The sequence below is a fragment of the Protopterus annectens genome, chromosome 6.part0 (assembly GCF_019279795.1).
Source record: "Protopterus annectens isolate FY-2018-M chromosome 6.part0, PAN1.0, whole genome shotgun sequence".
Lineage (NCBI taxonomy): Eukaryota > Metazoa > Chordata > Ceratodontiformes > Protopteridae > Protopterus > Protopterus annectens.
Genome location: NC_056737.1, coordinates 1,846,332,621 through 1,846,359,233, shown reverse-complemented (window position 1 = coordinate 1,846,359,233; position 26,613 = coordinate 1,846,332,621). Strand labels below are relative to the sequence as shown.

General features: G+C 42.5%; 1 protein-coding gene across 3 annotated transcripts in view; it reads left to right on the top strand.

The window, feature by feature from the left end:
• STAT4 (signal transducer and activator of transcription 4) overlaps positions 1–26,613 on the top strand; it is a 3,571,511-nt gene that overhangs the window by 656,386 nt on the left and 2,888,512 nt on the right. For 2 of the 3 annotated variants that reach the window (XM_044075197.1, XM_044075196.1), the window contains exon 2: positions 22,886–23,014. The exons of the other annotated variant lie outside the window; for it this stretch is intronic. In XM_044075197.1, coding sequence (XP_043931132.1) covers positions 22,887–23,014 — 128 coding nt within the window. In that variant the 5' untranslated portion in view covers position 22,886. The remainder of the gene's footprint in view (positions 1–22,885; positions 23,015–26,613) is intronic. 3 annotated transcript variants of the gene reach the window in all.

Sequence of the window (26,613 nt, the reverse complement as noted above, 5' to 3'; positions counted from 1 at the left end):
ATGTAGAAGGACTTCCTAACTACTTTAGCTACATGGGTGTTGAATGACAGACTACTATCAACCTGGGTCCCCAGGTCCCTGATAACTTCTTCTGTGCTCAGTGGATTGCCACCTATTTGGTAGCTAGGGTCAACCTTGTTTCTCCCGAAGAGTATGACTGTGCACTTTTTGGCATTTAACTTTAGGCCGTGGCTCTGGCACCAGTTATCCGTTTCTGTGAGACCCTTCTGAAGGATATCTGTGTCAGATGTGTTTTCTACTATGGCCCAGTTTGCAGTCATCTGCAAACTTTGTCAGCCATAACCCTCCTGTGTTTGCTTGTACTTCGGAAAAGTAGATGCCAAACAAGAGTGGGCCCAGGACTGAGCCCTGTGGGACACCACTTGTGACAGGCTTTGAGTCTGACATGGCGCCAGCAACTCTGACCCTGTGGGTTCTGTCACTCAGCCAGTTTGCAACCCATCTTGTGATGTATGGGTTAACATTTAAGCTGATGAGTTTTTCAATGATACCCGAGTGGGGTATTGTATCGAAGGCCTTAGCCAGATCGAGGTAGGCTGTATGGACTGCCTTTCCCTCATCAATGGCTTTGGTGACTGTTTCAAAAGTCAACCAAGTTTAAAAGGCATGATCTGCCTTTGACAAAGCCAAACTGGGTTGGATCCAAAGTCTGCAAATTCCCTATGTCTTTATTTATGAGGTCCATTATGATCCTCTCCATGGCTTTGCAGATAAGGCTTGTCAAGCTAATGGGCGGTAATTTCCAGGGTCTGTGGAGGCACCGCCTTTGTGAAGTGGGACCACAGTTGCAGTGCGCCACTCCTGGGTGCGTATCCAGAGGTAAGACTTTGATTAAACAGCTGTCCTAGCTGTGGGTTTAATTCCTCATTGAGTTCGTGGAGCACACAGCCGGGGACACCATCGGGTCCCATGGATGCTGTGTTTTTTGCTTTGGAGAGAGCAGTTCTCACTTGGGCGCTGGAGATGTTTGGGGGGCTGCACTCATTTGGTATAGATATCTCTCCTTTTGGGGGGGAGAAGTTTGCACTGAACCTGTCAGCCAGTATGTTGGCAATGTCTGTAGGATCAGTAATCTTCACATCATTTTGAACTAGTTCTGAGCATATCTGGGAGTTTCCGCCTAGGTTTCTAACATAGCTAAAGAAGGCCTTATGATTGTCTTTTGAGTTTTTAGCTATTTTTCTCTCGAATTTTGCTTTGGATGATTTTATGAGAGCTCTTAGTTTTTTACTTATAGTGATCAAGGGTGTCTTACCTTTTAAGGATTTTGCTCTATCTTGTAGTAGCTTCCTCCTTTTGTTGTAGAGTTTGTTTATGGCTGGGGTCCACCAGACTGGACGCTTGCCTTTGGTACAAAGAGTCTTTGTTTTGCTTGGGATTGCCTTATCCATGCAGTCCTGCAGGTGCTGGTAGAAGGCGTTTGTAAGTGATTCAGCGGCTTGAGTATTGTTTTCCGGCTCGGGGCCTGAAAGGAGACCACACTAGTCTTTAGAAGTGTGAAGTCGGCTTTTGAGAAGTTCTTTACTGTGGTCTTTTTATTTCAGGTGGGGTGGGATGAGGACCTCCAGCGAGATTAGTTTGTGATCTGATCTCACCAGTGAGGGGTATACTTCCGGTGTTGAACATTGTGCTCCCATGTTCGTGATGATGAGATCAAGTATGTTATCTCCTCTTGTGGGATGGTGACTAGTTGTTCCATGGCATTTGAGTTTATGAATTCCAGGAACTTTTGGGCTAGGGTGTTTGGGCTTGAGTAGTGTTCCCAGTCTATATTAGGGTAATTGAAGTCACCTAGTATGATGGTGTTTGGTGATACATTTATCCCCTCTAGTGTTTTCAGGAAGGCCATGTGAGTTTCCTGAGTTTGTGAGGGTGGCCTGTAACATGCTACAATTTGCAGAGCAGTCTTGCCTATGGTTAATTGCACCTGGATGGTCTCCGATGCATCGTGCGTTGCTACCAGTCTTGAGGTGTGGGTGTCCTTGATGAATATGGATACCCCTCCTTTCTTGGTATTGTCCGGATTTTGGGGCCGGAACGCATGATATGAGGTAAAACCTGATAGCTGGGGTGCTCTCAGGAGCCTTGAACCAGGTTTCTGTCACAGCACAGACATCGATGTTCTCCATACTGAGAAGGGCCTCGAGTGCATGCATTTTGAGATTTAGACTTCTGGCATTGAGCAGCATTACCCTTAGTTTTTTCCTTTTTGTGTTCTAGGGTGGTAGGTTTAGAATTTGAGCCTTGCCTAAAAAGGCACTATGGGGGTGGCAAGAGCCTTTGCCAATATCCGAATCCCAGGGTGACAGGTGCAAGCCGTCCCTTGCGAAGCAGCGTGGCTTGTCCAGCATGTCATCCCAGGCAGACAGATACTGGATCCCCTTTGAATGACACCAGTGTTTAAGCCAATTGTTAAAGCTGATCATCTTATCTCTGTATTGTGGCATCATTCTTGGTGAAGGTAGGATACTGCTCAAGGTCAGGGTCATACTTGCCTGGGCTACATAATCAGAGAGCTCCTCAATGTCTCTTTTCATGTAGTCCAAGGAGGTGCGTCTCAGGTCGTTTACACCAGCATGGACAATGACTGAGTCATATTTGTACCTGCTGTTGAGAGACCTGAGTGCTTGCGTTATGTGGCGGATTCTAGCGCCCGACAGGCAGCTTACTGTGACCTTCTCCTTACTCAGTCTGGTGAGCGGGACATCAGTGTGTCTGACTATGGAGTCACCAATGACTAGTGTGTCTGGCATTGTGTTTGGCCTTAAGGGCTGTGACTGTTTGACACTCTGACTGTGAGGTCTATGTGTTGCGGGTGTTGTGTTCTGAGGTGGTGGTTGTTTGGGTGTCTGCTTTGGTGGCCTCTGCTGTTTTGGTAGATTTTTGATCAGAGCCTCCGAGTATGTCTTTGTGTGTTTATGTGTATGATTTGAGGTTGTAATGGTACTATGTGAGACTGGGTCTATAGTGTGTGTGGTAACCTTCTCCTCCTGACTGGTCTTGCCAGTCCTATGTTGAGAGAGCTCAGCCTCCAGTTTGGCCGTATAGTTGCATCTCTCGCATGTATTTGTGTTTTGTGGGAGGAGGAAAGGGTTGTCTGTGTACATGAGGCAATTGAAACATTGCCTCAATATTCCCAGGTTCACCAGCTGAGCAAACCCGAAAACCCTTTTGAGCGAATACTACAACAGCGACACATATAGCCTGAACTGCAAATACACCGAAACCCCTAAACCGCGAAATTTAAAATCTTGAATCGTCATAGTCGGCCAACCCCACCGCGTGCTACATACTACGTACCCAAACATAATAAATAAACCACATACATACATTAACCAAATCCTACTTCTAACCCTACAGTAAACCTTACATACATTACTATCTGTGCACTTACCTTAACCTGCACCCTAACCCTAAGGTCCGTAACTATTGCACACTTACCTTACGGAGCTATACCGCAGACGGGCCAACCATGACAAATCGACATTTCAACTTTCGCAGTTTTGGATGTTCGCCATTTCTGTCGTTCGCACAATATGTGTCGCTGTTTTCAGATTCGCTCAAACGGATCTTCGGTCTTCTAATATAGACCCATATGGATTATATCCTGTGAAGGATATAATAGCCCGCCAGTTTCCAAAGCTTCAGGGCACCTTCCATATGCCCAAACTGTCAGGCAGCGTGACCTGAGCTGACAAAAAAAAAAAGTTTGAGTGCCATACAATTCAGACTTTACTGCTGCCAAAGAATATGTTCCTCTAAGGCTTTCAAGGATCAATGGTTGGCTTGGTGCTGTTCCTTCCCTGGGCAGATAAGACCCCTTTTTTTTAAACACCTTTATTGAATTATCACTTGTGACATAGGCAAATTTACATTTATATAAAAAGTAGTGAAACTGTATTAACAAGTTCACATTTACAAACATTATACTTCACATGGTTTACCTTCATATCGTCAATCACACATGATCGACCGGCTACTTTATCGAACCATTTCCGCGAAACCAAAACTGCGAAACTTCTCAAATGTCGAAATAATGTCGAATTTCGACATTTCCGGCTGTGCCACACCTCAACACCAGTGCTACCATGGGTCAAAAAGGGGGCAAGGTTTTGCCATTCAGTTATGTGGAATTCGACGTTGGAGATGTTCGCACTTCGGTATTCGCGGAAGCGGTTTCACCCATATTGGGATCGACGATATGAAGGTAAACCTACTTCACATATATTGCTATATATCATATAACTTAAGCAACATTACATAAATTATTCAATTCCTACCTTTTTTAAACAAGAAACATCTTTATTAAACGATCACTTATGACACAGGCAATCATACATTTATATTAATGAATCCAAACCACACCGACACAGTCCTAGTTACAAGCATTATACATCACAAACCATACTGACATGCTCTCAGTTGTGAACATTACACATCACGTATAACCTACCCAGTCATTTTCAGATAAACATTATTCCTGCGTACTTTTAAACCTCATTCCTCACCTCTATGTATTGTTCTCACAGTTCCCATTTTTTTTCCTATGCAGTTTGCTGCGACACTTTTCTAAAGACCTCAATTCCAGTTGTTTTATCTTTTACTATATTCACTATTTCTAGTATAGTTAGTTTATAGGCTCATAGATTAGTACTAGGCTAACTGCCCTTGTGGGTCATTTTAAGCCTAGTCTGTTAACCCATGTGAGAATCAAACCCTGCACCTTGTGTTCATAAGGCAAATATTTTAACCATTATGCCAACCCGATTTCCATTTTCTAGTAATTGCTTTTTTTGGCAGCCACCATAACTTGACACAACAAGGCCTTACCATATCTATTTATTATTTTGTTTATTTTACATTTGTTTACCAGGATGGTCCGACTTGACGTGGGTCCTTTCTCAGTGGACACCCAGGGAGAAAAGCTCCACATTAATAATTACATGGACAGTAATTCAATGTTTAACATAGACAATAAACAACGTTTACAGAATAACAGTATAACATAACATTGCAATCTTGACTTGACATTGGTTCCTTGGGATATTTAGTACATTATACAGTAATCACCTGGGTTTCAACATTCACAGCAGTAAAGCAATAACAAGTAAATACAGTAAATCAGCGATGACAAATACTCTAGCGAACAAGTAGTTTAGCATAAGGCTTAACATTGTAAGATGTCTTGTACAAGTTTTTGTCTTCAGTTTATACACAATGATAAATATGCATAGCAGAGCAGTGCTGATAAAGAACTACTGTTTGGTATGTGGCTTAACAATATATGATGTAACTAGATCTATTTCTTTTAATAGGTACTAGTGTTGCACTTCAGCATCTGCCAGTCAGTAACCTGGTCGAGTGAAGCAGCTGAGTAGACTTGTAGGAGATGTGAGGAGTATAGTAGAATGGAATGGAGGGGGGACTGGTGGATATATAGGTAAAGTAATAGATTGAAAGAAGGGGAGGTGCTTGCATTAACCTGGGCTGTTGCAGAGCCAAGAGTTCACCAAATGGGTTTTTAGGGACCTTTTAAATTCATTTGTGGGGGACATGGCTGTGATGAAAGGGGGAAGTTTATTCCACTGCTTGGCTATTGTGTTAGAATAGAGGGATGAGCCAGTGGTATTGTTATCTTTAGATACTTTGAGGAGTAGTTTATCTGAGTTGAGATTTCTGGTGAACAAGTAAGGTATTATCAGGTCTTGAAGTGAAGGGTTTTTTGGGGGGATGATATATAATCTTATGTGACAAGAGTAGTTGATTATGTAGAAGCAGGTAAGGAAGTTGCAACCATTTGAGCTGTTTGAGTGCTACACAATGGTGGGATCTGTAGGAACAGTTGGTGGCGAATTTGGCAATGTTATTATAGCAGGATTGTAATTTGGTTAATTCTGATTTTCTAAGATTGGTGAGGATTGAGGAGACATATAGTAGAGTAGAGATAAGATGTGTATGGGCAGTTGTGGCCCTAGTAGTGTTCGTTAGGAACTGTTTGTTCCTATATAAGGTACATAGTTTTTTATGGACCTTTATGGTGAGAGAGATATGGGTGTCAGACCTCATGTTACAGTCAATCACAACCCCAAGTAGCTTTGTATGGGTAATGGGAGATATGATAGTCTTGTTATGGGATTGGATGTTAAAAGAGAGGTTGGGATTGTTATGTTGTGTGGGTCGGAAGATAAGTTTTGTTTTGTTTTGTTTGGGTTAAGTATTAACTGGTGGACAGTTAGCCATGATTCCACAGAGAGAAAGGATAGTTGAGTTTGATTGTATAGTTCCTGTCGGGAGAGGAGGCCCAGATTAATGTTGAAGCCATCCGCATACTGGATGACTGTGGAGTGGAGAGTAGAGATGTAGACATTATTGGTGAAAATAGTGAACAACAGAGGTCCAAGAATGGAGCCCTGTGGAACTCCTACTGTTACTGGCCCTACTTTACTGCTATATCTAGGCAATTCTGATTCTGTATCATAGCCCAGAAAAATCATCTCTTTCATCACACCAGTCTGCCTACCCAGCATCTCTGACAGTGCATCCCACAAGAAATCCTTAAAGTCTGCCAACTCATCTCACTCGCAGAAAATATGTTCCCAATTACCTGTTTCTTCCCTGTCACACCTACAACATTTGCTGTCTACCTGAGGAAAAATTATCTGGAGTCTGCTTGGGGTATAAAAATATCTTTGTAAACATTTCCATGCAAAAATCCTAAATCTGCTAGATTTTGTTGCATATTTGGAAGATGCACATATATCTTCCCATTGTTTCTTTGTGAACTGCTTGTACAATCTCTCTTCCCAATCCTTTCTAACCTCCTCTGATTGATTCTTATAATTATCATGCAGTATTTTATATGCTGTACTAATTATTCCTTTTTTTAATGGCAGCTTCTGTTCAAGATTCTACTAAAAAGTCTACCAGTGCTGGTCTTTTGTTTAGGACCCCCTCTATTTCTTTCTCTTTGCCTATACTCTGATATCAGTCCTTGATAGGGAAGGCAGTCTCCAACCTGCAATCCAGATAAATTCTTGGTGTCATCCCATTCAGCAGATAAAGTCCCTTTGGCGAAAATATTTCATTTTTTTAAATATTGTTTGTTTTATCAAGTTCTTCTTCAGAAAAGTTATTTTAAAGCAAGGGGTTTTGTGTTTCAATGGACTGCAACAAGACTGTATCATACTTTAAACAGGAGTGCTCTTTTTTCCTGTTTTTGTAGAAGTTATATAAAATAATTTAATTTTTTTCTGTGGAAAAATGTGTTTAGTTTAAGTTTTGGGTGCTGGTAAAGCATTTTAAAATGCTTTTTACTGTGTTTTTCTGTGAAAAAAGTGAATTTTAAAGACCTGTAGTTTTTACTGGCATTTGCTGCTTGTCTTCCCCGGGAAAGAGGTACCATTTTCGCCTTGACCATGGAACAAGTTACTTTTACCACAGTCATTCCTTCTTCCAGCCACACAAAAAAAGTTTAGCAAACAGCCTTTGCCACCACAGCAGGCTAGCAGTTTGCCTCAGCCACAGGTGGGTGACTCTACTGTGGCCATTTGTTGTGCCTCAGACCACTTGTCTTGTACCCCCAGATCCCTCTGATGTAGCACCTACAGCCAGTATGGATTGGGGGGGGGTTAGTCACATCCTCTGCAGCTCTTGGGGTACCCTCATTAGTTGCAAGGAAGTCCTGGGAGGGGGAATGGGGAAGTCTTTGTTGCTGTGTCAGAATGCTGTGCCCATCCCTGGGGAAGCTGCTGCTGCCGTTAGCAACAGAGGTGGCCACATTTTTCCTGTCAAAAAGAAACGGACAACTAAGCATTTGTCTGCTCCTCCTAAAATTTCCACAGGCAGGAGTAGTTTTCTGAGTCTGCTTTATGGTATATATAAAGCAATTGAGCTTTCTTGTAAAGTATTTTTGGTAAAAGAAAGAGGGATACTTTTCCTGAAGAGATTCAAGATTCTGAATTTGAACAAGAAAATGAGGGAACAGATGCAGGATTTTCTCCTCAGAGTTCTGATTCTAATTCAGAAGGGGGCTCAGTTTCTGATTCTCCCTGCAGGGGTTTCTCTTTCTGTGAATCTACTGCTAGAATGTACCATTGTATGTCCTTCTATTCAGTGTTGCAGTATTCTTTACATGTGGGAAGTCCTCCACCCAAAGACCTGATGTCTGGCCAGTGTACAACAGCTTTTAGCTACTGCAGGCACATGGGACATCACATGCATGCTCTGACAGTGTCAGCCATAAAAGGATGTCTGCACGTACAATCCTCAGAATGTTTCTGACACCATTCAAAACACTTGACTCATGCATCTGTCTGCTGACTGATTCCATTTATTGCTGCCAGCTTTCAGATAAGTGCCCCATTGGGGGATTTATGTTATCGCTACTGTCTTTTGTAATTAGTTCATGTCATCCAGGAAAGGCAAGTGTAGGTGTGGAAGGCAGATTCCACATAAAAATAGCCACAACCTTTTTCTTTTCTGCCTATGTTCCTAAAACTTTGCATAGCCGACTTTCAGCTTTAAATCTCTACTCAGAGAATCAGCATCTTAAACATCTGGCTAAAGACGCTATGGAGGATTCCAGAGGTCCTTTGGCTGAGCCAATTTTGAAGAGTAAAGTCAGTAAACCTAGGCCTGAGTCCTTTTTGGCTGCGCCTCTCACTTCATACATATCCCTTGATTTGGAGGTCAGGTCTGGTTCCTCACTGGGTACCTCATTGGCAGTCACTAAGGAATCTGACTTAGTCACGTCCACAGAGGCAGTGCAGATGTCCATTTTGGGTGGACATGGGGAACCTTGGCTCAATGTGCTTGAGGGCTCTGGGAAATTTCCTACCACTCCTGGTAGGGATCAGGCTGAGACAATTCTGGATGTTAGGCCTACATTGGGTTACTCCACATCTCCTCATGCAGAATTGCATGTTAAGAAAAATCAGAAGGCTAGACACTCTCAGACCCCTCCAATCCTCAATCTGACTGGGATGCTTTCTCTCAGGGTTTAATTAAGGCTGTGATGGCTTTGAAAACTTCAAAACTCCTTAGCATATTCTACACAGATTACATCTCCTCTAGAATATCTATCTCCAGAGGAGGAATCTAATGGGGGAGGGGGGATTCACCAGTAGAAGAAATTTATTTTGGTGAAACTATTAACAAAATGATGGCATTTTTCAAATGGGACTGTTCACAAATCTCTGAAGAACAAAAAAAGTATTATGACCTTTTGCAAATGAAAGTTCCTTCTCCTTCTGCTCTGCCTTCAGTCCTGACAGCTTTCCTAGATACTTTTACTTCTTCTTCTAAGACCCCTGATTCTCATGCTCCTACCCTCAAGAGGCCAGACAGATTCTACAAGGTGCCTGATGACTGTAAATTTCTCTACAAGTGTCCATCAGCTGATTCAGCTGTTTCCATAGCTTCTGATAAGTCTTCTGGGTTGTCTCCTTCTGCAAAACTGCATCTGTCTGATAATGAGAGCCAAATTCTGGAGAGACTAGGTAAAAAGGTTTACACGTCCTCCTCTTTAGTGATCAGAGCAATGAATTACCAGACACATATGTCTAGGTATTCCTTCGCTCTACTTTACCATGCTTCACAAGCTCTTGTTTAATTGCCAGACTCTGAGATTAAAACTCAGGTTTTGTCTCTTTTGACAGCTTTGTCACAAATAGACATTCCATTAAATGCAGCTATGGTGTTGTTGAGGCATCATTCAGAGCTGCTGCATCTGGTTCTGTGCTTAGGAGACACTCCTCGTTGAGGCTTCAACCATTGCCAGATGACGATAAAGCAAAATTGCTAGCTACTCCTTTGGATAAGTCATCTCTTTTTGGCTGTGCAGCTACAGACTTGTTTAAGACTCTTCCACAGCCAAAATCACCAACTAATAAGTAAAAAAATCCACAACACTGCCAAAAAATACACCAACCATTTATTACATCAAAGATATACTGAGCGCTTTCACCCATCATTCCGTGGGCTTCTTCAGAGTAAAGTGCCAAATTTCACACATCTCTACTTATTGCTTCAAGTCCTGAAACATCTTCAACATTTTTTTGCTTGGCTTCTGTTTTCTGCCCAGCATTTCTTAGTGCAGTCAGTCCCGTTTAATTAGATCTTTTTTGATGGAGCGAAATTTCCATTAAGTCATTGTCTGTACCTTCTTAGATGTTTAATAAAAAACAAATGTCCGAATCAGACACAGTCTCTGCACCAAATGAAACGTTAAAAGCACTGAAATACACCATAAAATACCTTTTCCAGGGTATCAAAACGACCTTTGCATAACACCATAACATTTTGTTACGCCGGTTCATGTTCAATTCTAAGTACAGGGGGTCTTGGTCATTTTATGGGAGGTTTTTGGATGATATAATTATAGTCTGGACTGACACAAGAGACAAGTTGGAGGAATTTTTTAATTTCCTCCATGGGACGTTTACCTTTTTGAAATTCATCATGACTATGTGTAATGAGTGTATTAACTACTTGGACATTACTGTTAAGAAAAATAAGGAAAGAGCTAGGTTTGAGTCCAATATTTACAGAAAGCCCACATATTTTAATTCATTGTTACATTTGTCTACCTGCCATCCATACCACCAAAAGAAATCCCTAGTAAAGGGAAAGATGGTAAGATTAGCTAGGATGGTTTCAGAGGACACTGAATTTGAAACACTTAGTACTGTGTTAAAGGATATGTTTAGGAAGAGAGGTTACCCTGATACCTTCCTTGGTGGAAATTTTCAAGAAGTAGAACTTAAAAGAAGAAATGGCTATTTTGTCCCTTTGTTAGGGAAGAAAGAAGGGGTTAGCCCCATTGTGGAGGGGAACCATGAAGACACAGAACAAAAATTTAACAGAGCATTGATCTTAACATTCAACAATGATTTTTAGGGTATTAAACATATTATTGAAAAAAAAATAATGTGTTTTCCAAATTAACAAGGATTGGGCTAACACAGTAGGTAATGTCCCTAGAGTGGTATATAAAAGAGATTTTTGTATTAAAAACATGGTGGAGAGAGAATGTGGTCCCCTAGTGGTAGAAAAATGTCTAAATGTGGTTATTGTAACCAATGTAAGTACATAGTGGAGCAAGATTTGGTGAAGTTGGAGAACTACAGGTACATATATTTAAAAAGAAAATACAACTGTAGCTCCAAGGGGGTTATATATCTGGCCCTCTGTCAAAATTGTCCAGGCTACTACATTGGGAAAACAACAGGCTGTCTTAGGACTCGGATATATCAGCATATGTGTAGTATAAAGAAAAAAGACAGGAATAACTCATTACTTAGACATATTGAGGGTAATATGGAACATGAATTTAAATTCATTGCTATTGATCAAGTACAGCAAACATTTAGGGGTGGTTCCTTTAAAGAGATGTTAGAATACAAGGAACTGCAATGGCAACTAAGGGTTAATGCCATGGAATTTCCAGGCTTGAATGATCAATGTTCTATAAGTAGTGTTTTAAAACTTAAAGCAGGGTTTAAATTGTGATAAGCATAGTTTTTTATACGGACAGAACTGTCTTATGTGCCTTTCAATACAGTGTTTTTAAGTATATTGTGAAAGAAAGAGACATATACAAGTTATTTTTATCTGTGTATATGTTTTAAAAGTAAGTGGTGGATTTGGGAACAAGAGGTAGATTGTTATAAGAGTATGTATTGGTTACTGCATCATCCAATTAGAGGGATATGGGGATTATATAATGTGGCTGTTCATTATTGTCTTTGTTCTGATGAAGTCCTGTATACTTGTGGAAGAAAGGGCTAAACTAATAAAATAATGACGGTGTACTTCTGGTTCCTGGTCCTCATTTGTGGATTTTTTGGTTCAAAGTTTGTGCTTGAAGTTCTGATGATTGTATGTGCGGATGTCCTTTTATGGCGGACGCCGTCTTGACATATGTGCAAAGTCCCACGTGCCTTCAGTAGTTAAAAGCTGTTGCATACTGGCCAGACGTCGGGTCATTGGAGTTCCCACATATAAAGCATACTGCAGCATAGAAGAGAAGGACATCTATGGTTATGGTAAGATTTTACACAACTGTTCTTTTCAGTGGGAGAACACTAAGGTTTCCCAAGCCCTTCGAAAATAATGTTGAGTTGTTATAGAAGGAATTTCCAGAACCTACACACATTCCTCCTGTCTATTTTAGAGGATGTTTATGTTAACTGGCTGCAGTTTTACTAATAATTAGCCAATTTCTCCTAAAAAGGCAGATAGGATGTATAAAGTTTCTCACTCTTTTAAGTTCTTACACACCATTTCCAAACCTGACCCAGCAGCCTTAGCTTTAGTTGATCTCACTGCTGCTAAACATTAGTTAATTCCAATCCTACTCTTTCTGATGAGGATGGAAAATTATTGATAAGTACAGGAAAAAAGTGTATATTTCTGCAACTTTGATTTTCAGAATTTTGAACTGTCAGGCTTGTATGTTAAGGTTTGTTGTGACTATCCGTGAAAGTATGAGGAATGTTTTGTCTGTGGTTTCTTCTTGTGAGGAAAAATTTGCTTTAAATAATATAGTTTCTTCAGGTGCACACGTCACTACTCATTGTTTACAGTGTGTATATGACTCTTTTGATAATTGTTCCAGGGCTATGGCCACTGGTACTATTTTGAGCAGGTTTGCATGGCTGCATTCTCAGAACCTCCAAATGGTATTAAAATGATATTTTAAATTCCTGTTTGGTCAGAGCTTTAGTTTTTGGCCCCTGTGCTACAGAGATGATCAGAAAGTGTGACAAAAGATGTAAGCTGATACAGGGAATTTTCAGCCCTCCTTTTCCAAATTTTCTAACTGATTCTCTAACTCCTCATCCAGTTTTGGTGAAAAGCAGAATAAACAGTTTCAACAATGTACAGGTAAAGAGACGTTCAAGAAGAAATGACAAGGGTTTCAAAAAGAAGCCTCAAACCTCCCAAAACCAAGGACAGTCCAACAAGTCTGAATGACCATTCAAGAGACCTTGTGATCCCATCCCACCCGAGCTCCTTTTTCTTCTAGAAAGTCTGAATCTCTGTGTTTTTTTTTTTTTTTTATTTGACAATAGGTAGTTTCAGTCAAATGGATTCTAAAGATCATTCTTGAAGGTTACAAATGGCAGGAGGAGGAAATTCCTCCTTTCCAGGGGTCATTCCTCATCCTCCAGATCAGACTGTTTTCTTTACACCAGTTCTTCATCATATTCTGTGCCAAGGAGTGATGGAACCAGCTCTCCTTACTAGGTGGAGAAGGGTTTTTATTCATGGATGTTCTTAGTCCCAGTGAAAGAAAGTACTTGTAGACCAGTTCTGGATCTTTCTTTCCTAAACCTGTTTGTGATATTGCCCAAATTCAAAATGATATTACTTCAGAACCTCTTCTTCCAATTCCCTAGTAAAACTAGAGTTAAAAGATGCTTATCATCACATCCTTACTCATCTAGACTTCAGATGTTTCATAACATTTTATGTGTCTGTATCATATTATAATTTCTCATCCAGATGTCAGGCATTTCTTAAGGGTTTGTGTATCTGGATCGCATTATCAGTTCTCGGCCTTTTTGTTGCAGTCATCACACTTGGGTTATCCTGCCAGGGGTAGCCCTCATAGTCGGCCCGAATACCAGAGGCTTAGTATTTCTGTGTCGGTTGCTGTCGCTCCAGGACTGACGTCAGGTCGTCACTGGTATAAAATCAGGCAGCTGACACGATTACATCAGTCTTTCTTACTGAAGAGCCTGTAGCAGAAGCAGTTTGCACGAGTGTCGGTTGGCTGCTACCTGAGTTTTTGTTTCCGAAATTGAAGTTGAAGTCTTCTAAAGCTAAGTACCCTGTTGGGGATCCTTTTTTCTTTTGCTCTAACCGATGTCAGAAAAAGTTAACAATTGTCTCGCCTGTGGAACGCAAATACCACACCAAGATTTGCATTCTTACTGTGTCACCTGTTTAGGCCCAGACCACGACGTCCCTCGCTGTCAGTTTTGTGCTTTGTTCAATGCCAGAACTATACATTGTCGGGCACTTATCGTAGCTAAATATTTTCGTTCTCGGTCTCCGTATTCCGAAATGGCTTCCGTAAGCCATCCAACTACCGATCTTCTGAAAAAACGTAAAGATAAAGATAGAGACTGCACAGGTCCAAAACTGCCGATGATGCTTCCGTTAAGCTAGTCACCAGTTCGCAGGTCCTCAGTGAGGTGCTTTCACAGCCCCCTGAATCCCACTTCTGTGGATTCGCAGGCTGCTACCAAGACCCGTTCGGAGTCCAGTATGCCGCGAGACTCTTCTTTGACTAAGGATCCTGAGGATGTCTCTACCTTGGATGGGTCTGGAGCCGTTTTGCAGCCACTGGCTTCTGAGGAAGTTCTTCACACTATTGATTTTCGACACAAACCGACGACTTCTTTCGTGTTTTCAGTTCTTTCTAAAACTACTGAGTTTCTAAGGCCCAGGGTACGAACTACACCTAAAAAACCGACGACCCAAGCTCAGGCACCTGCTTCCATGCCTCATTCTCAAATGCTTAAAATGGCGGAAGACCTTATCATGCTTATTAGGGGAAGCCAGCCTACCCCTTCTAAAAGAAAGAGACTTGTCCCCAGCAGTTTTATCTGACCAGGAGTTCGACAGCTCTGAGGTTTCTGAATATGAATACATTCTCTTGTCTGCTTATGAGGATTCAGATGCAGAGGAATCCATTCTTTATGCCTCTCCTTCAGAGGATTTTTCATTTGGTAAAACCCTACATACTTTGAGAGAGCATTTCCAATAGGGATGTCAGGACTACCCTCAGTCCAAAAAGAGACTCAGGGAATTTTTAGATTTACCACAGCACAGATCTTTAGCTATTCCTCCTGTCCTGGATGTTGTGGATGATGTTTTCATGGAATCCATTTTAACTCCTGACACCCTCCCACCTCATCCCAGGAAACCTGACCGGTATTACTGAGTTCCTGATTCACAGACATTTCTTTTCAAAAATCCTACTGCTGACCCAGAGGACATCTCCCAAGGACCTAAAGGAATAAAAGCAACCACAGCTAAGAATCCCACACCTTTGGACAGGGATTCCCGAGCTTTAGACAGATGGGGTAAAAAAGTGTATACCTCTGCAACTCTTGCCATTAGAGCACTAAATTGCCAGTTCCACATGCTGAAATACCAATAACATACAATGGCACTCCTTAAACAAAAAATATCTACCTTTCCAGCTTGTGCAGAAAATAAAGTTACAGGAGCATTCTGCAAGCCAAGTTACTAAACACACCTTGCAATGTGGCTTTGACACCCTAGAAGTATCCTGCAGGGCAGCAGTCACAGGTTCTGTACTTAGAAGGCATGCTTGGCTTAAGGAACAGACCTTGCCAGACCATGTCATATCAAAACTATTGGACGCACCATTGAACAAAGACAATTTGTTTGGCACCAAGGCAGAAGAGGTCTTAACAAAAATGGAAAAAAAAAGCTAAATCTATGCAGACTGTTAAAGACTTTTTGCAAGTCCAGCCTCCGAGGTTCGGTAGACATTGCCCATCCAAGCACTGGTCCTTTCCAGCCCCCTCAAGGCCAGCTCAGACAAGACCTAGGGGAAATAGACCCCCCCCCCCGACAGCAGTCCCAGGGAGTGCAGAGGTCCAAGCAATAGCGTTCCTCCACTTCAAAAACAGGGAGTGCTAAGCCACTCCCTTATGGAAAGAACTCACAATGACTTTACAACTCCACCCCTTACCTCTGCCCACATGCTTGTTGCCCCTAGGAGGAAAACCTCAACTCCCATGCAAAAAACTGGACCTCCATCACCAACGACAGATGGGTTTTCAACCTAGTGTCCCAGGAGTACAAATTTTATTTCCACACACTGCCAACCCCAAAAGGGTTCCTAGATCTTCCTCCAAACTAGTGGGCAGAGGCCCAAAACCAAGCTCATTCCCTGCTCTCCATGAGGGCAATACAGCCTGTTCCTGCAGACCAGATAGGCCAAGGTTTCTATTCCAGACCTTTACTGGTACCCAGAAAAGAGGGCACCTGTTGCTCAATCCTCTATCTATCAATTCTAAACACCTTCCTGGTGATACCAAAATTCAAAATGCTCACCATCTAGCAGCTTCTTCTTATGCTATCCAAGGATACTTGGTTAGCCACCCTAGACCTAAAAGAGGCCTATCTGCACATCTCAATCAGGTATTCTTCCTGGAAATATCTACGTTTCAGGGCAGGAGCTATGCACTTTTGGTTCTCTGCGCTTCTCTTTGGCTTATCCACTGCTCCCAGAGTTTTCACAAATGCCTGACTTCTGCCACTGCATTTTGCAGGCAAAGGAATATTCAAATTTACCCTTACTTAGACGACTGCCTGATACAGGCAGACAGTCAGGAAAAGCTGTTACAGCACCTTACCTTTGTAAAGGACCTACTGACCTCCCTGGGGTACATTATAAATGAAAAGAAATCCAAACTAGTCTCCACTCAAAAAAATTGTATTCCTGGGAGCAAGCCTGGATACAGCATCCCAGATGGGATTCCTTACTCCAGACAAACAAGCCTATCTGACAGGCTACTTCACTCAACTAGCCACCAGAACCCAGTTATCTGCAAGGAAAACCCTGCAATCTGTAGGGTTTATGGCTTCCTGCATTCTACTTGTTCCATATGCCAGATTGCATATGAGGAAACTTCAGTGGTACTTAAAAGGTCTATGCTGTCAACACTCTCAGGACCTGGAAACTATCATACCTATGATACCTTGTCTAAGGAAAGATTTTCTTTGGTGGGCAGCAGCATGCAACCACAACAAGGGCCTTCCCTTTTCACAATCCCACGCCACCCAAACCCTAACCACAGACACATCAGATTATGCCTGGGGTGCACACCTGGACAGCAGGTGCATTCAGGGCCATTGGAGCCCAAATCAAATACATCTGCACATCAACCAAAAAGAGATGCTAGCTGTTCAGCATGCTCTGACAGCTTTCAGACGCCTACTCTCCCTGGGTCCTCTACTAATCAAAACAGACAACACCACAGTGATGTGGTACATCAACAAGCAGGGAGGAACTCACTCTTATTCCCTTTGCAGGCTAGCCATGACTTTTTGGCACACGGCTTCAGCTATGCAAATTCACCTGCTAGCACAATTCCTGCCAGGCTCCCAAAAGTCTCTGGCAGACAACTTAAGCAGAAACCTCCTAGACCCACACGATGGCAACTAAACCACAGCACCTTCAACCTTGTAACCCAGAAATGGGGCACCCCGAAGGTGGACCTATTTGCCTCCCACAACAATCACCAGCTCAGCAAATTCTGCATCTGTGAACCTCAAAGCAAGGCCTGGAAAGTGGATGCCCTATCCTTTCAATGGATAAACCTCTCAATCTATGCATTTCCCCCTCTACCTCTTCTCACAAAGGTACTACTCAAAATAAGGTAGGAAAAACCAAGAGCAATCTTGATTGCCCCAGACTGGCCACACCAACACTGGGTACCCATTGCTGTGCAGTCACCCTTGCCTCCATGGCACCTACCTCAGATCCCAACTCTCCTGACCCAGCAGAATGGAGAATTTGTGTGTCCACAATTGCAGATCGTGAACTTGGCAGCCTGGCTTATTCCCTGACCTCTCCTCCAGTTGCCAGCTTAAGCAAGCAAGTTCTGGATGTTATACATGAAGCCTGACATCCCAGCACTAGAAAATCCTATGTTGACAAGTGGAAAAGGTATTGTACCTGGATCCAGGCTAAGGGAGCTGAAACAGCACAGCCCTCCCTACCTCTCCTCCTGGATTACCTAGCAGACCTACTTCACAGGGGCATATCCTTCTCTTGTATTAAAATTCATGCCTCTGCCATCTCTGCTCATTTCAGCACAGAGCCACCTCTCTTTTCTCACCCTCTCATCAAACAGTTCCTAAGGGGGGGCTAGCAATTTAAGGCCGCCCAGAAGAGCTCCTACCCCAGCTTGGGACCTTAACTTTGTGTTGGAAAAGCTCACGCTAACCCCTTTGAGCCTGCAGCTTCAGCAGTTAAACTTCCTCTCTTGGAAAACAGCCTTGCTTTTGGCTATCACTTCAGCTAGAAGAGTTTCAGAGATACAAGAACTCATGGCTGTGGAGCCCTTCATCATTTTTCATGCTGACAGGATCTCCCTCAGGACTAACCCAGCTTTCATGCCTAAACTGGTATCCAGTGTCTCTCTTAACCAATCTGTTCATTTGCCCACCTTTTTCCCTAACCCTCAAAACAAGGGGGAAAGGATTCTGCATTCTCTAGATGTGCACAGGCAGCTCTGATTCTACCTGGATAGGACTAAGCCCTTTAGGAAAACTGACCAATTACTAGTCAGCTTTGCAGTAGGGGCAGAGGGCAAAGCAATATCCAAACAAACCATCTCCAAATGGATAGCACGCTGTATCCATTTCTGTTACAAACACCACAGGAAACTACCCCCTAAGGGGGTCAGGACACATTCCACAAGGGCAACTTCCATCTCTGCAGCTTTTCTCAGAGGGGTCCCTACCAGGGACATCCTGGAGGCTGCAACATGGAGTTCTGTTCATACCTTCAGCAATCATTACCACCTGCCTATCTTCTCCAAATCCAGGGCATGCTTTGCAACCGCAGTCTTGCAGGGCAGCCTAGCCAGCCCCAACTCTTCTTGACTGCCTCCACCCTTTACTTCAGCTTTGGGAATCAACCCAAGTGTGATGATTGCAACAGTGAAATATGAAGAACATAGTACAGTTGTGTACACTTACCATAAATGTAGATGTTCGAGTGTATTCACTGTTGCATTCCTGGTTTCCCACCCTCCATCCCCCTTGTCTCTCTCTCTCTCTTTTCCTCACTCTTTACAGGGATTTCTGGTATTTACTTTCTACTAGTGGTGTTCTCCACCATAACCTAGCTCCCTGTTTGGAGGCTCCTGACATTTGGGACAAGAAAAACTGATGTAATGGCGTCGGCTGCCTGATTTTATACCACTGACGACCTGACGTCAGTCCTGGAGCAACAGCAACTGATACAGACATACTAAGCCTCTGGTATTTGGGCTGACTGATGGCTACCCCTGGCAGGATAACCCAAGTGTGATGACTGCAACAGTGAATACACTCGAACATCTACATTTATGGTAAGTGTACACAACTGTACTTTATAGCTCATGGCAAGCTGCAGGGTAGCCACATTTTTCCATATATAGATGACTTTCTTATTTTTACAGTCTTTTTCTAAGTGTCAGGAATATCTGGCTTGGGTGAGAGATCTCTAACAAAGTATAATTCCAAGAGAACATTCAAAAGTGTTACTTGATTTCTTCACACAGGAGTATGTTCCTGGGATGTCAGCTAGACACCTCAGTTGAAAGATCTCTTCTTCCACTTGAAAAATATATCTAGACATATTTCTTAGGTTTTCCACTCAAACTTTGGTTACTGCAAGTGAATACCTCAGGACTATGGGTCTCATGGCTTCTAAGTCTCATGATACCCCTGGCAAGACTCCTCATGAAAAAGATACAGTGGTATCTGAAGTCTCTTTGGTCCCAGCACCAACACCCTTTGTCTTTTTCAAATCCAAGTGCAGTTTGTCAGATGAGAATTAATTTGGTGGAGACAACAGATATCCTTAAATCCTGATCTCCCCTTCTCGCTCCCTATTCCAAAGCAGTCAGTCACCAGAGGCACCATGGACTTTGCTTGGGGAGCAGCACATAAATATCAAAGAGATGCTTGCCCTGATGAAGGCACTCAACTCTCTGAATCATCTTTTGCCCTTGGGACCTTTTGAAGTTGTTGCAGACAATACCATAGTCATGTGGTACATCAACAAGCAAGGAGGAACCGAGTCATACTCCCCCTTGCAGACTAGCCATGTTAGCTTGGGATATAGCTTCAAAGCACAATTTTACTCTACAGGCATCCTACATTCTGTCTGGGCAAAACTTGTGTGGCAGACAAGCTTAGATGGACCAGGGAAGACCCCTTGAATGGAAACTTGATCAGGGGATCTTCCAAGATTTGATCCATCTGTGGGAAGTTCCTCAAGTAAATCTCTTTGCCTCTTCTCTGAACAGTTAACTGTCAAGATTCTGTTCCAGGACACCATGCAAGAAGGCCTGGAAGACAGATGCCTTTTCTTTTCCTTGGACAGGAATGTTCCTGTATGCATTTCCACCCTTTCCATAATATCCAGGGTATTTTTGAAGATTCAAAAGGAATCACCCAAGATCGTTATGGTGACTTCTTTCTGGCCTAGGCAACTGTGGGTCTCCCTTCTTTTAAAAATGTCCGGGGGTAATTACCACAAACTTCCTCACAGACTGAAACTAGTCTGGTACTTAAAAATCATATATTATCAAATGTGAAAGGATTTCTAGTTGGTGCCAACAGCATAACCAGTACCCATTCATGGCTAGTTTTTCTCTGTTTTTACAATATTTGTATGCGTTGTTATCCTGTGGCCTTTCTTATTCCTCTACCAGGGTTCATGTATTGGCATTTCAACATGGCTGCCCATGGAGCCTCCTCTTTCAATGCAGTCTCATGTCACAATGTTTTGGAAAGGAGTTTTGCACAGGAGGCCTCTAAGTAAACCAATGGCCCCTCCTTGGGATCTTAATTTTGTGTTAGAGAAGCTAACACTTGTTGAGTTTTAACCAGCTAACCTGGCTGACTTAATGTTCTTAATATTTAGAAAATAGTTTTACTAATTGTTCTGACCTCTACAAGAAGAGTATCTGAGTTGCAAACTGTTATGGTGAGTCAAACCTATCTCATTATCCACAGGGACAAGGTTTCTTTAGGTTTAAGGTGGAGGTGGGATTACATCAAGGGTCAGCTCTGAGCCCTTTCTTATTTGCAATGGTGATGGACAGGTTGACAGACGAGATCAGACAGGAGTCCCCGTGGACTATGATGTTTGCAGATGACATTGTGATTTGTAGTGAGAGTAGGGAGCAGGTGGAGGAGACCCTGGAGAGGTGGAGATATGCTCTAGAGAGAAGAGGAATGAAGGTCAGCAGGACTACGACAGAATATATGTGTGTGAATGAGAGGAAAGATAGAGGAATGGTGAGGATGCAGGGAGTAGAGGTGGCGAAGGTGGATGCGTTTAAATACTTGGGATCAACAGTTCAGAGTAATGGTGAGTGTGGAAGAGAGGTGAAGAAGAGAGTACAGGCAGGATGGAGTGGGTGGAGAAGAGTGTCGGGAGTGATTTGTGACAGACAAGTACCAGTAAGAGTGAAAGGGAAGGTCTGCAAGAGGGTAGTGAGACCAGCTATGTTATATGGGTTGGAGACAGTGGCATTGACAAAAAGGCAGGAGTCGGAGCTGGGCGTGGCAGAGTTAAAGATGTTAAAATTTGCACTGGGTGTGACGAGGGTGGACAGGATTAGGAATAAGTATATTAGAGGGTCAGCCCAGGTTGGAAGGTTTGGAGACAAAGCCAGAGAGGCAAGATTATGTTGGTTTGGACATGTGCTGAGGAGGGATGCAGAGTATATTGGGAAAAAGATGCTAAGGATGAAACTGCCAGGTAAAAGGAAAAGAGGAAGGCCTAAGATAAGGTTTATGGATGTGGTGAGAGAGGACATGCAGGTGGTTGGTGTGACAGAGCAAGATGCAGAGGACAGGAAAAAATGGAAACAGATTATCCACTGTGGCGACCCCTAACAGGAGCAACTGAAAGAAGAAGACTTAAGCCAGACTGTCCATCTTACTGTTTTCTTTCCTGAACGTAAAAATGATGGAGAAGGGATACTTCACACCGTGTATGTGCATAGATAACTCAGGTGCTATCCTGACAGAACAAAATCTTTCAGAACTTCTGATCATTTTTTCATTTCTTGTGAATGTAAGAAAGGACAACCTGTGTCAAAACAGATTATTTCCAAATGATTGTCTAAAGCTATTATCATTTGTTATTTTCATCATAGGAAAACTGTTCCAGGCAGGTTCAAGGCCCACTCTGCCAGTGCCTTGGCTTCATCTGTGGCTTTTTGGAAAGGGATGGATTCTAGATGCTGCCACATGGTACCTCTGTAAGTACTTTTACAAAGTACTATAAGATTGATTCCCTCTGTAGGTCCAGCTCAGGCTTTGCTAGAACTATTCTTCCTTCTACTTCCCAGATGTAGTAAGGTAGGGTAATCTACCCATAGAGCTAAGGCTACTGCTGCATTCATCAAAATGATGAACATAGTACAGTTGTGTAGGTAAAGTTACCATGACAGTAGATGATGGAATGATCACTGTTGCAGTAGCCATTCCATCCACCTTGTTCTTTTTTAGTTTTTTTTTATTTTTGTGCCAGGGTGTGGCTATATATTTTTATTTTTCATAGCATTGCCCATTTAGAGCCAGCCTTCCTGTCTCTGTTGGCAGGAAAGCTGTGAAGGGATTGGCACTTAATTTTTTCTTTTAGTCAGCTCTGCTTGAGCTGTATGATAGCTGGGTGTATGAAAGGTGCCCTGATTTTGCAGACTGTTTTTAACCATGACTTGAGTTAGAAGACCAAGTATAAATACAGTATCGAGAGTTCAGAGTTCCTGATTCATTACTAACTCAGTCGCTTGAGACTCGCAACTTCAACTTTTTTGTCAGAGCATGTAATTATCATACACCAGGAATGGTTGTAAGAATTGGGGAAGAATGGGATTGATTTTTGCAAATATTTACATTTATTTATATTTTTATAAAACTAGTCATTTGTCTTTTTCAATTTTGGTAGAAAAAGTTTACTGTACAGTTTAGTAATTCTGTTTCATACTGTGCGAATTACATTTTGTACAGTGTTACGAAATGACATGCAATATAGTTATGCTTTCAATCCAACTGTCTGTATGATGACCTGAAGTCTGTTTTACAGCATGTCTCAGTGGAATCAAGTCCAACAGCTGGAGCTGCAGTTCTTGGAACAGGTGGACAAAGTTTATGATGATAATTTTCCAATGGATGTTCGACATTCACTGGCAGAGTGGATTGAAAATCAAGACTGGTATTTATTGATAATTTATTTACACCTGTTGATCTCTAGCCATTTGCGGGCTGCTCTAGCATAAGTGTTACCCTTCTTTGATTATTATTTTATTTTTCCTCCTTAATCACAACTTTTTTCAAACTCTGTAACTGTATTTGACTTTTGATAGATGTAAACAATATTAAAAATTATCATTAACTCCTCAACGTAAGTGTGTCATATAATAATGTGTATATATGCATGTGTATGTATATAATATATATATATATGTATGTGTGTGTGGGTGTGTGTATGTGTGTGTGTGTGTGTGTGTGTGTGTGTGTGTGTGTGTGTGTGTGTGTGTGTGTGTGTGTGTGTGTGTGTATATATATATATATACATATATATATATATATATATATACATACACACATACATATACACAGTGGATATAAAAAGTGTACACACCCTTGCCTTGTTAAAATGCCAGGTTTTTAAATGAGACCACAATAAATAATTTAAAAATTTTTCCCACCTTTTATGTGACCTATAACCTGTACAATTCAATTGAAAAACAAAAATGTGTTAGGGGAAAACTATAAAAAATTAAAAAAGTACCATAAGCTGGTTGCATAAGTGTGCGCACCCTTAAACTAATACTTTTTTGAATCACCTTTTGCTTTAATTACAACATTCAGTCTTCTTGGGTACACACCTGCCATCAATTAAAGAGACTCTGATTAACCCCAAATAAAATTCAGCTGTCCTAGTAGGATTTTCCTGACATTTACTCAGTTATCTGCTACAGCAAAAGCCATGGATTGCAGAGAGCTTACAAAGCATCAAAGGGATCTCATTGTTGAAAGACATCATTCGGGAGAAGGGTACAAAATAATTTCCACAGCATTGGATATACCATGGAGCACAGTGAAGACAAGTCATCAAAAACTGTAGAAAATATGGGACAACAATGCTGTTGCAAAGAACTGGACGTTCCTCCAAAATTGATGAAAAGACTAGACGAAAACTGGTAAGGGAGGCTGCCAAGGGACCTACAGCAACACTGAAGGAGCTGCAGGAATTTCTGGCAAGCACTGGTTGTGTACTACATGTGACAACAGTCTCCCATATTCTCAATATGTCTGGTCTGTGGGGTAGAGTTGCAAGACGGAAGCCTTTTCTTACACAGAAAAACATCCAGGCCTGCTTAAAATTTGCAAAACAATACATCCGGGGATCCAGTGTCTGTCTGCCTGGGATGACATGCTTGACAAGCCACGCTGCTTCGCAAGGGACGGCTTGCACCTGTCACCCCTGGGATTCCGGATATTGGCTAAGGCTCTTGCCACCCCCATAGTGCCTTTTTTAGGCAAGGCTCAAATTCTAAACCTACCACCCTAGAAAACAAAAATGGGAAGAAACTAAGGGTAATGCTGCTCAATGCCAGAAGTCTAAATCTCAAAATGCACGCACTCGAGGCCCTTCTCAGTATGGAGAACATCGATGTCTGTGCTGTGACTGAAACCTGGTTCAAGGCTCCTGAGAGCACCCGGCACTATCAGGTTTTACCTCATATCATGCGTTCCGGCCCCAAAACCCAGACCACACCACAAAAGGAGGGGGTGTATCCATATTCATCAAGGATACCCACACCTCCAGGTTGGTGGCAACGCACGAAGCATCGGAAACCATCCAGGTGCAATTAACCATAGGCAAAACTGCTCTACAATTTGTAGCATGCTACAGGCCACCCTCTCAAACTCAGGAACCCCACACAGCCTTCCTGAAGACACTGGAGGGTATAAATGTATCTCCAAACACCATTATATTGGGTGACTTCAACTACCCGAATATAGATTGGGAACATTACTCAAGCCCCAACTTTCTAGCCCAAAGGTTCCTGGAGTTCATAAATTCAAATGCCATGGAACAACTAGTCACCGTTCCCACAAGAGGAGAAAATATACTAGATCTCATCATCACAAACATGGGGATAAAATGCTCCACACCGGAAGTATATCCCTCATTGGTGAGATCAGATCACAAACTTATCTCACTGGAAATCCACATCCCGCCCCCACCCCAAACAAAAAAGACCACAGTGAAGAACTTCTCTAAAGCAAACTTCACACTACTCAAGACTGGTGTGGTATCCTTCAAGGCCCCGAGCCAGTGGAAACCACAACCCAAGCTGGAAGCCCTTACAAATGCCTTCTACGAACACCTCCAGGACTGCTAGGATCAGGCAATCCCTAATAAAACCAAGACTCTTTCCACCAAGGGAAAACGTCCAGTCTGGTGGACCCCAGCCATAAACAAACTTTACAATAAGAGGAGAAACCTGTTACATGATAGAGCAAAATCCATAAAAGAGAAGACACCTTTGATCATTATTAGTAAAAAAATACGAGCACTCATAAAATCATCCAAGGCCAACTTTGAGAGAAAAATTGCAATAGATTCAAAAGACAATCATAAGGCCTTCTTCAGCTATGTTAGAAACCTGGGTGGAAACTCCCAGATACGCGCAGAATTAGTCCAAAATGATACAAAAATCACTGAACCCACAGACATTGCCAACATACTGGCAGACAGGTTCAGTGCAAACTTCACCCCCCTCTCCCCCCCAAAAGGAGAGATAACTATCCCAGCGGAGTGTAGCCTCCCAGACATCTCAAATGCGCAGGTGAAAGCTGCTCTCTCTAAAGCTAAAAACAGCATCAATGGGACCGGATGGTGTCCCCGGCTGTGTGCTACACGAACTCAACCTGCATATAAGGCAGCTGTTTAATCTTAGCCTTACCACAGGATGCGTGCCCAAGGAGTGGCGTACGGCAACTGTGGTCCCACTCCACAAAGGCGGTGCCTCTACGGACCCTGGTAATTACCGCCCCATAAGCTTAACAAGCCTGGTCTGCAAAGCTATGGAGAGGATCACAATGGAACTCATAAACAAAGACATAGGGGACTTGCAGACATTGGACCCGACCCAGATGACTTTGTCAAGGGCAGATCATGCCTTTTGAACTTGGTCGACTTCTTCGAAACAGTCACCAAGGCCATTGATGAGGGAAAGGCAGTCCATACAGCCTACCTTGACCTTGCAAAAGCTTTCGACACAAAACCCCACTCGGGTATTATAGAGAAACTTACCAGCTTAAATGTAAACCCATATGTCACAAGATGGGTTGCAAACTGGCTAAAGGACAGAACCCACAGGGTTAGAGTTGCTGGCGCCATGGCAGACTCCAAGCCGGTCACAAGTGGTGTCCCACAGGGCTCAGTCCTTGGCCCCCTGTTGTTCGACATCTACTTCTCAGGAGTACAGGCAAACATAGGAGGACTATGGCTGACAAAGTTTGCAGATGACTGCAAACTGGGCGCCATAGTGGAAAGTACATCGGACACAGATATCCTTCAGAGGGGTCTCACGGAAACTGATAGCTGGTGCCAGAGCCATGGCCTGAAGTTAAATGCCAAAAAATGTATAGTCATACCCTTCGGGAAAAACAAGGTAACCCCAAGCTACCATATAGGTGGCAATCCATTAAGCACAGAAGAGGTTATCAGGGACCTGGGGACCCAGGTTGACAGTGGCCTTTCTTTTGACACTCACATTGTTAAAGTGGTTAGAAAGA